General features: G+C 40.9%; 1 protein-coding gene across 1 annotated transcript; it reads right to left on the reverse strand.

Annotated features, from left to right (window-relative positions):
* Positions 1–8,081: 8,081 nt before the first annotated feature.
* On the reverse strand, positions 8,082–11,048 carry LOC149398109 (disease resistance protein RPS2-like). The gene is made up of 5 exons (XM_089614449.1): positions 10,391–11,048; positions 10,098–10,226; positions 9,808–9,986; positions 8,583–9,671; positions 8,082–8,162 (listed from the first exon to the last, which is right to left on the reverse strand). Exons 1-5 carry the CDS (start codon positions 11,046–11,048, stop codon positions 8,082–8,084), a joined length of 2,136 nt encoding a protein of 711 aa, XP_089470575.1.
* Between the last annotated feature and the right edge of the window lie 402 nt (positions 11,049–11,450).

The raw sequence follows: 11,450 nt of genomic DNA on the forward strand, positions 1-11,450 counted from the left end.
AGATCGAGCATGAGAGGGAGATGAGTGGATTATGTGGAAGCCTCGGGATGTTAGAAAATTTTTGACATTTGACGCATTTTTGTGTCATGCGCCGAGCATCGGCTTTTACTGTTGGCCAGTAGAGTCCTTGCCGGATGATCTTTTGTGCCAATGCTTCGCATCCGATGTGACTTCCGCATATCCCTTCATGGATCTCTTTGATAGTGTACTCGGCTTCGTCTTCGTCTAGACATTTGAGTAGAGCCTGAGAAAATCCTCTTTTGTAGAGATTCTGACCTTCTAGGAAATATCGAGCAGCTCTGAACTTCAAGCTTCTAGCCTCATTTTTTTCTTTGGGCAGAGCTCCGTGCTGCAAGTATTCCCTGATCGGAGTTTGCCATGACTTTCGTTGATCGACCTGAAGCACATGGGGAGCTTGCTCAATGCTAGGTTGCCCAATCTTGATAACTGGGATTGATTCCAAGTCGGATCCTTGAGTGGCAAGCTTCGCTAATGCATCAGCTTCTTCGTTCATGGCTATGGGGACTTGTGTGATTTCGCAAAGTTTGAATTTGCTTGCCAGGCTTCTGGCTTTCTCGGCATATAGCGACATCTTTTCGTCTTTTTCCTGAAATTCACATTTCATTTGGTTAACAATTAACCGAGAATCCGAATATACTTTGAGCTTTTTGATTTCTAAATCTTTTGCTATTTGTAGCCCATGTATCATAGTTTCGTACTCAGCTTCATTGTTTGAAGCATTGAAATCGAATTTTAAAGCGAATTTTACCTTGTCTCCTTCTGGGCTGGATAGCGCGATCCCGACCCCGGATCCCTTTTCGTTGACCGCTCCGTCTACGTACATGTCCCAAATTGGGAAATCAACTGGTCTGTACGTGAATTCTGCAATGAAGTCAGCAACTGCCTGTCCTTTGATTGCTGGTCGGGGGCTGAAGTATATATCGTATTGTGTCAGCTCAATCGACCATTTCATTAGCCTTCCGGACACGTCAGGTTTTTGCAGCACCTGGCGCAGCGGGAAATTGGTGAGGACTGTAATCGGGTGCGCGAGGAAGTAGTGTTTTAGCTTCCAAGAAGCGGTGATGAGGGCGAAAGCTAGCTTTTCGAGTTCCGGGTATCTTCCTTCCGCCTCGTTAAGGCGCCGCGAAGTATAATAAACCGGGACCTGGTGTTTTCCCTCATTCTTGATCAACGCTGAACTCACTGCATGCTCCGATACGGCTAGGTAAATTTCCAGGGGCTCTCCTTCCTGTACTTTTCTTAAAGTCGGAGGCCATGCCAAGTGCTCTTTTAGGGACTCGAAACTCTCATCGCATTGCTTGGTCCATTCAAATTCCTTGGAGCCTCTGAGTACATTGAAGAAGTGAATGCTTCGATCGGTAGACCTTGAGATAAAACGACCTAATGCAGCTATGCATCCTGTCAACTTTTGCACTTCTTTGATGTTTCGTGGTGGTCTCATGTTCCATAGGGCTGTGATCTTCTCTGGATTCACTTCGATGCCTCGTTCATGAACGATGAAACCTAAGAATTTACCTGCAGAGACACCAAACGTACATTTTAGAGGATTTAGTTTCATGCGATATTGCCTTAGAAGTTCGAATGATCTTCTAAGATCATTCGTATGTTCATCTATTTTTCGGCTTTTAACCAGTAAATCATCGATGTATGCTTCCATCGTAATCCCGAGTAATTCAACGAACATTCGATTTACTAATCTTTGATATGTTGCTCCAGCATTTTTTAACCCAAAGGGCATTACTGTGTAGCAGTATAGCCCTCGATCAGTTATGAATGCCGTGTGATCCTGGTCGGGACCATACATAGGGATTTGATTGTAACCAGAGTAGGCATCCATAAAGCTTAGAATTTCATGGCCTGTTGTGGCGTATACTAACTGATCTATTCTCGGCATAGGGAAACTATCTTTAGGGCAAGCCTTGTTCAGATCTGTAAAATCCACACAAGTTCTCCATTTCCCGTTAGGTTTCTTGACCAGGACAGGGTTGGCTACCCATTTAGGATATTTAGTTTCTTTTATTGATCCGTTAGAAATCAGTTTATCTACTTCTTCTTTTAGGGCTGTATACCTTTCGGAGTTTGAAGCCCTTCTCTTTTGTCTGATAGGTTTTTCTTTAGGATCTATATTTAACCTATGACACGCTATTTGAGGATCTATCCCCGTCATGTCGGACTGTGACCAGGAAAATATATCTAAGCTATTAGATAGGAGGGTAATTAAGTTACTTTTGGTACCTGTTTCAAGATATTTTCCAATCTTGAGCTTCTTCTCAGGTTGTTTTGGATCCGGAGCGACTTCCTCGACTTCATCTCATGGGCCAATTTCTTCTCGGCTCGGAAGGCGTGGGTCAAAGTCCGAGTCGATCGTCATAACTTTGTGGACATCTTTGTCCTGACTCTCTTTGAGATAATTTGCATAGCAGCTCCTTGCGATAGCCTGTGTACCGACTACTTCGCCTACCCCGTGCTCGGTAGGAAACTTCATTTTTAAATATTCCACAGAAGCGATAGCTCTAAGGGACTGCAAGGTTGGCCTGCCAATGATCGCGTTGAACGAAGATTTTCCGGGGACCACCACCCATGTTGTGCTAGTGGTTTTACTTCTCGGGTTCTCTCCTACAGTTATAGGGAGCAAGACTATTCCCTTAGGCTGGATTGAGTCTCCTGTGAAACCATAGAGATTTTCAGGGGAAGGAGCTAATGCATCTTGCTTAAGACCTTAAGACCCATCTTGTTGAACATGTCTTCATAGAGCACGTCGACAGCACTCCCAGTGTCCACCAATATTCGGTGTACATTCCTGTTACCGATGAGAGCTGATATAACCAATGGATCGTTGTGAGGAAACATCACCCACCGAGCATCTTTTGCTGTAAAGGTGATAGGCTCCGAGCTAGGTTTGGCTTTTTTGTTAGGCCTTTGCTCGGCTGTAAACAAGATTTGTCGGGGTCCCGCGTAGGCTTCTCTTACATAGCTCTTTTGAACGCTTCTTGAAGTTCCTCCCACATGTGGTCCTCCGACTATGAGTGAGATTTTAGCATACGCCTCACCTTTCTGTTCCTCTTGATCCCCTTGTTCGGCCTTGAATTTCTTCAACGCTCCTCTTCGAATTAGAGCTTATATAGCTTCTTTGAGGTTGAAGCAGTCAGCAGTGGATGACCGATGTCCGCGTGGAAAGCACAATATTTTGTTTTATCTCTCCTTGAGATATCTTTCTTGATCGGTCTTGGCTTGGGGAAATCTTCTTTGTCCTGTGTAAGACTAAATATCTCCTCTATCGGGGCATTGAGCTTATGATATTTATCGAACTTACTGGAAAAAGGCTTCAGAGGTCCTGCTCCTGACCGGCTCTTCTTCGGTGGGCGGTTATCCTCGGAATGTCGTTCCCTGTGCTCTTCTCGGTAGCTCTTTGGTGGCTTTGCTTTTCTTGCCGCCAGCCTTGCTTCCTCCGCGTTGATATACTTCTGAGCTCTCTTCAGAAAATCGTTGTAATCCCTTGGACTAGTCTTCTGAAGTGACCACCAGAATTCTGATTCTGTTCGGACGCCGGAGGAGATCCCGAAGAGCTTAAAGTCTTCGTTCAGATCGTCAACTTGAAGAGCTTGCTCCGAGTAGCAATTAATAAAATCTTTTAGAGATTCGTCATGGGCTTGTCTCACCGCTAGCAGCCTTTCTTTGGGAGTTTTCTCCGAGCTGGAGCCGACAAACTGTTCCATGAATTTTCTGGATAACTGCTTCCAGGACCCTATGGAGTTTGGCTTTAGCTTTCTATACCACCTTTTGGCTGAGCCAGTTAAAGTGATAGAGAATGCTCTTCACATAACTTCTGGTCCGGCCCCTTGCAACAACATCCAAGAAGAAAAGGTGTCTAGATGGTCTCCCGGGTCGGTCTTTCCATCGTATACTGGGATGCTCGACATCCTGAAACGATCAGGCAGCGGGTGTTCTAACACGCGTGCTGTGAAAGGGGAGACAGCTTCTCCAACCTTCGGGATAGACTCCTTCTGACCTAGGGCCACTTCTTCGATTCGACGCTCCAATCTTCTAAAATTTGTTTTGTTGGTGCTCGCGCTGTCTTCAGTTTCCGAGCTTACCATGCTATTTCTGAAAGTGTTTGAATGACCTCTGTCCATAGTGGGCTGGTACCGATCAGGAATCTTTTCCTGACTGGACTGCTCCTTCTCAGATTCAGAGTCATCTTCCATCCTCTCATACCGATCTTTAGCATGTTTCCGAGATTTCTTAACCTGCGGATCCTGCCCGACGGGTTCTTTCCCTGATCGGTGTGAGGGTTCTTCATCTGGGATCACTACTGCGCTTCGCAGTGTGACTTTCTTTGCTTGCAGCCTTCTCTTCAGTTCCATGTTGTTCGCTTCTAAGACCGAAAGACGCTCTTGCATCTGTCTGAATTGTTCTTCGAGACTAGGTTCTGGGAGAAGTTCAGCTATTTCCTCCAGGGTGAGAGGCAAAGTGCGATTGTGATGTTCTATCTCCGTCTCCTGGTTGGGGACAGTGATCGGGGTGGATGAGCTAGCCATATTCTTCAGCCCCCTTCCTTCTAGCGCCAACTGTTGACCTGTAAAATTAGTGCAACAATATCTTACGAAAGTACACACACAGACTCCGAGTACAGTGACTCCGAGTACAGAGACGATTTAGGTAAGACTTTCTCTTTATACAAACGAATCTAATACAAGAGAGCAATGTTTTCTAGAGGTTCTAAGTGAACGAAAGTAAGTAAAAAACTCCTCCTTAGTTCTGTGCCACAGCCTCTATTTATACTCGGCTGGTGTAGCCTCGTGGTCGTGTCTCTGACGGTTATTCTGGGGAACGTGGGGTGATCAATCCCACGTTCTGGACGGTTTTGGGTAACTGCCTCTTCCCTCTCGCTGAGGTGGACGGTTCTTACTCTTCGTATGGTTCTTGAACCGTCAAGGTGTGCGTTTTAGGGTTTGAAACATGTTTTCTTGTGGTTTTGACTAGTCTTTGACCCACGTTCTTCTCTTCTCTCCGAACTGTGGGTTTCGTTCTTGACTTATGAACGGTTCGTTCCTTTTCAATGGATGGCCCTTGGGTTTACTTAACCTGAGCTCGATGCTGGATTCTTTTCGCTGCTCGGGAGTCCGACTACTCTGCTCGGTGTCTGACTAATTTATCCCGTAACAGAATAGAAATCTATAAGGCTGAAACTTTGAAAGTATAATAGATTTTGACACAAATTTTAGTATATTAGATATGAAAACATCCAAATGTCATTGGAAATTTGGAATTTTGAATTTCGACGACTCTTTGCTAGACATTTTATAACGTCGTCAGTATTCCTGGAATTTTTATGACAAAATAAAATGATACACTTGCGGATTTTGCAGGTGATTTTTCAAGCACTTGGAAATTTAATTTTCCATTATCAAGCACTCTATATTCTTGTGATAATTCGCAAGTACTTGACTTTGATCATAATCACTACAATTATAGAACAAATGGTAAAATATTGTATAGCCATTACAATGATAAATTATAAAAGTGTGGAAATAAAAGAAACCCTCTGAGAGACAACTTGCTTAAATGGAATGTGTATGTAGGAATAAAGAACCTTCAATTTTAAATCCATATCGAATAAAAGAGCACAAATCACTTTGTGCGAATGATTTGATCACAGCATTGGCTCGACCACAAGAAAATAGACCATCGGGAAAATGATATGATGATAATATTATGATCGTTTGAGATTTCGTTTGAGATTTCATTTCAAGTTGGTTAAGTTCATGAATTATTAGTACTATGAATATAATGATTTAGATTATGGTTCGTGGTCTAATAATGCCAACTATTTATGACACATTACATTGCGAGCATAATCATTACCAATCCCTGAATTTTTTTGAGAACTTTCGGATGGCATAAAAAAAAAAAAATAGAATCTCTTATCATAAACCATCAAGTACCAATGAAATACCACTATCTCTGAATTAATTTGTTGTCTTCCTTCAAGGTCAAAAGTCATATATATTTTTAAATGTGGTGTGGTATTTAGAACATTGTACTCATCCATAGACCAAGGATCTTGTCTTTTGCAATAAGAGAATTAAAAAAGTATATTTGCTCTGTAAATCTACACACTTATCGCCAAAAACAAGAAAACAATGTCAAATATTAAAAGAATGTTGAGGAGTGTGAATATAATTGTTTATAGACATAATTACATCAACCTTTCTCAACTGATTTTGGTGAGCTCTAGTGTATTGTTGTTTCTAGGGGAAAATATAGTCATCTTCTCCGTATAAGAATGTGTTTTCAACAATATTGATGGCTTAAATTTTAGAGAAAGGAGAACATAAAGTAGTTTAAGAACATAATTTTCATTTTCCCCTTTATCGGGCATTAGTATTTTACTTCTTGTATCCACACAGGCATATTCGTTTAAAATACTATTATACAATATATTACTTACTTGTTTATCCCATTAATATGTTTGGAACAAGTGTTGCAGTGTTGATATTTATTTAATTTAATTTTTTTCATGTTCTTTTTAAAAGTAGGTGTTCACAGCAGAAAACACACAAACAAGGTAGAGATCAAGTAAAAACCTCAATGAATCCCCAAACAGAGTAATCAAATGAAACCACGAAAACAACCTGTGAAAATAGATAGCCTCCTCAAATTAGATGAATTACAAAAATAAATTCGAAAAGTGTTAACCACATAAACCCGTGATAATAATGTGATTAGACTTGCTACAATAAGTGATTCTTACTAAAGCGTAATCGTAATTCCACACTACCTCTAAAGTAGAGGTCGTGAGTTCAATTGTCACTAACATGAGAACTACATTAAAAAAAGACTTGCCACAATAATATATCGTGATTAGATGGCCTCCTCATACTATGGACTTCAAAAATAGTAAAATATTGTCATTCTACAATAATATATGAAATTCAATCTTTATTCATTTTTGGACAAAAATACTCATAAAAACATAAAAACTCATGATATTTATCGCAAACCATCGCAACATTCCAAACCACTACAAACAATAGCAACTAATTACAAAGAATCGTAAGTCATTGAAATTAATAGCAACATCGATTTTTTTATGGTCACATTTTACAAAAAAAAAAAAAAAAAAAGTTAAACTATTTAAATATTTGATTTTCATTGCAAAATCGTTGTTTTCCAATTTTTACGATGGTTTGCAACTTTTTGTGATAATTTGTGACAAAATTTAATATTTGTTTTCAATGATAAAGTCAAAATTGGGCTATTACTTAAAAATAACTGGATACCTGCATGTTTAGCCAACTTAGTCAATGGTATAGACTTGCGTAGTGACACTCGATGCACACACATTATGGCCGCGAAGCTCGCTATGGCAATGAGCGCTTCCCTAATTGCCGGTGGACTTCTCGCCATAAACCTTGTCTCCTCCGCCGCCATGGGAGCCCTCCGACGCACCGCCGAAGCCAAACGGGTCAGATTAAACTACAAAGCTTCTCTCTTTCTTTTGGCCATTTCAATGGATTCCAGTTTCTGGGTTATTCTATTCGTTTTTAATCAATGCCGAGAAGTGTTTCTGAATTTTGATAATCATATCAAACCCTTATTCCGCTCTCACATTATCCGAAAAATCTGGGCTTAAGTTGAGATCAGTTCAATCAATTTTGGGCCGAAATTCGGTAAAATTTGCACGGCTTTGAACCAGCAGTTGAATATCCTGATTCAACCCGTAGAGGACCTATCAAACGGATACTCCACGTTCTGCCACGTGGCAACACAGGACTCATCGCGAAGCACGCCAAGTGGTCGACGAAATGCCTGAGAGAAACGACGTCTGTTATAGCTCTATGGTCTCCGGGTTCTCAAAGAGCCTATTGATCGGAGTTCTGAAGCCAATTGGGATTCGTTATAGACGTCCATTCTAAATGCAGGACCCATGAGAGAAGCCTGAGAAATATTCTCTAAATTTGACAAAGACCCGTTCCTCTTCGTTTTCGTCTGCGGAGAATAAGATTCGACAAATGATGTGCAGTCTTGCATCACTAATTTTGAGGTGAAGATTTTTATCACTGTGGGACTGGAATCCTTTCTAATCTCAAATTGATGGGAAGATAATATCTGCTGAGTTTTACGTAGCCAATGGATTTCTGCAAGAGAAAGCTATTTTAGCTGATGTCCCAATAGACATTTTAAACATCATGATCCCAAGGCTAAAAACATCAGATCATACTTTTTCACATACGTGTCATTTTTTTTTAACTTATCCAATGAGCCAAATTTCATAATAAACATTTCAACCACGCAAAAAAAAAAAAGCTTTCATTAATCTTATTTTGTTACACTAGGGAGTATCGTTCATTATGATATGTAGATATGAGACACGACCGTTTCCATGCTTACATGACCAAATACACATTTGATAATTGCATTGTAGCAACAAAGATAAAATTCCTTGCATTAATGACTCAGCTTTTCATAATCCCCTCTGCCAATGACTTCCAAGGTTCTTCATCGATCTCGACAAGTCGAAGAATGGAGGGATGCGGTTCTCTTTCGAGGAAAACCACCTTTTTCAGCGCTCGACAGTGACATATCACAACCGTTGACAAGGAATCCGCGACGAACGGGATGCTCTTTAAATTCTGCAAATACTCTAGCGCTAATTTCTTTAGACTCGGAAGAGTCGTTACTGTATCCTCCTTTTCATTCACCATTATCTCCTCCAACCCTGGGCAGTAGGTGATCATGATCTCTTCTAGATCAGGAAACAAGGCATCTTTGGTCACAACAAATAGTTTCCTCTCTCTTATGGAACAACTTACCATAGTCAATTTCTTAAGCAAAGAAAAGGCACCGAGTGGTAGTTGTCCAGGAAGAGTGATACCTCTGAGTCGAAACAGTGATCTGAGTTCCAACTCCTTGATATTTTGAAGCATCGGAAACATCGCCCGCGAACAATTAACCAGATACTCCAACGATATGGAGTTGGATATATGGAGCCTCTGCAAGTTTGTTATATTTTCAAAGGATATGAGAACGCATAAATGAGTTCCAGGGTAGCGTTCTATGTAGAGATTCTCGAGGTTTTTTGGAAGAATTATCGGGGGACGTCGATCGTTCAAGAGTTTGTATAAATCATCATGCGAGCAATGCATTTTCCTCATGACGAAGTTAAGTCTTAGAGTCTCCAGCTTCCTTAGAGTCGCCAATTCTTCCATGTTCACCAACTGTGCGTTTATTGGCATGGAGATCGAGAGATACCTTACTTTAGAGAGACCACACCAAAGCCCTTTCTCATAATACTTGATCTCCATCTCACTTAAGTTGAGGTATCTCAGTTTGGCCATCTTTTCAACACCTTTAGGAACTCTATTGAGCCTCGAACGAACTAAATCCAGCCTTACCAAGTTCCGCAATTCCGACAGATCTGGAATGTCGTAACAGTTTTTGCAACCATTAAGCAATAACAAGGCAAGATTTGACAAACTGGAGATGGACTTGGGTAGCCTAGAAAAGTAAGTTTGAGATACATCAAGAACCCGGAGTCCCTTCATCTGCTTAAAAAAATCTTGGGATAAATTCTTTAACTTTGGGATTTCATTTAGAAGCAGCGTAGAGAGTTTTGGGACAATTTGGGACATCGGCTCCAGGGAATACTAAAGTGTTTTTGTTTCCCATAAATGAACCCATCTCAAGTTGCTCGTTCCATTCTTCTTTAGGCTTCAGAGAATCTGACCCCTCTCCGGTCGCCACTTTGAACCGAGAAGGACTCTCGCGCATGATTTGTATAACCATATCCCTCACTGAATCGTGGAGCTTCACATATTTCTCCGCTTGCCAGTTAACTGTATCGATCAACAGACAATTATGCACGAGCTGGTTCAACATAAATGTGCAACTATCCATCTGAAACTGCCATGTCCTAGCTTCCTCAACAATTCCCATATCTATCAATTGGTCGATCAACAAATCTATTTTAATCAAATAGTCTTCAGATTACATCCCGCAGTATAGAAGGCATTCTTGGAATTTTTTGTCCTTCAAGAGATCATAGCTGAACCTCAAAGTTGCCGTAATATCACTCGAAATTGAAGCTGTGGCGTCCTTCAGCTTGGATAGCAAAACCCTCCACTCTGCCAACTCCGTTTTATCTCTCAAACTTGTAGCCACTGTGACAATCGCTAGCGGAAGCCCTACACATTCTTTGGCCGCTTACACCGCCATTTTTTTCAAAGCTGGGTCAGAAGCGACCCTTGTTCCAACTTTAGCCATGAACAAGTTCAGTGCTTCAAGTTCCTGTAGAAATCCCATTTGAATTATTGGTTCACAGTTCATCTTGCAACAAATGTCGCGGGAACGTGTCGCCACTACTAACTTGCTTCCACTTTCAGGGGTTGGATCGGGAATTCCCACCATTTCGAGAGGTAAGCTTCCCACAGATCATTGATGATAAGCACAAACCTCTTGTTTTTAACCTTCTTGAATTCATCGAACAACATTGTCGCCCTTCTTTCTTTGTCACTGTCTTTTGAAAACTCCAAACCGAATTCGCGTGCGATTTTAACTTGTAAACCTTCTACACGGGAATCCTTCGACGCCGTAATCATGATCACCTTGTCAAAGTTGTTTCCATGTTTCAACAAGCTATTATGGACATGTCCGAGGATAGTGCTCTTACCGATCCCGCCCAGCCCAATCCGTGTAACTTTCTTCTCGGACAAGAACAACATGATCTTGTCCCTTGTGTTTTCAATCGTAGCTTCTACTATCAATACCGATGTCGTCGACCTTTCGATTCCACGTTGTGGTAGCTCTCGAACCAGACCATCTTCCCTGAACTTATCACCTTCTTCACAGAGATTGTCCACATCTAATTTCTTTTTGGAAACCAATTTCCCAAGCGCACCGCGTGAGAACAATTTGACATTCGTTACTTGCTCCAACATTTCTGAAATATCTTTATTAATATTTTCCACATTTTCCAACCATAATTTGACCAGCTCCACCACCTCAGTTTTTCCGGGGTTGGCCATGGTTTCAAGTTTTTTTTTTTCCAGGTTCACCTTTTGACAATTAAGTTTCTCCAAGGCCTGTGTTAGAGCTTTCGTGTTTTTCTTCATGTCTGTGTAATCTTTCCATTTCTTGGGTACGTAAAGAAGTCAACATCCTAAAACAGAGCCAACTGCTGCCCCAAGAACCTCCATTTCCGGCAATATAATTGTTCATGCGCATCATTTATATATGCTATTGTATTTATACACATGATATACTGCTTCTACATCAGATAAATACTAATATTAATGAATCTACTGTTAGTGAGAGAGAGAATATAAACAAATTTTATGCAAATATATTTTATACCTTGCGTTATAAATTCATTCACGAATCACAATTATACCATCATTCATCTGTTTATAGTTAAATTGACAATATAA

Source organism: Urtica dioica, chromosome 5, assembly GCF_054948205.1.
Source record: "Urtica dioica subsp. dioica isolate 48M chromosome 5, U.dioica_male_clone48M_v1_H2, whole genome shotgun sequence".
NCBI lineage: Eukaryota > Viridiplantae > Streptophyta > Magnoliopsida > Rosales > Urticaceae > Urtica > Urtica dioica.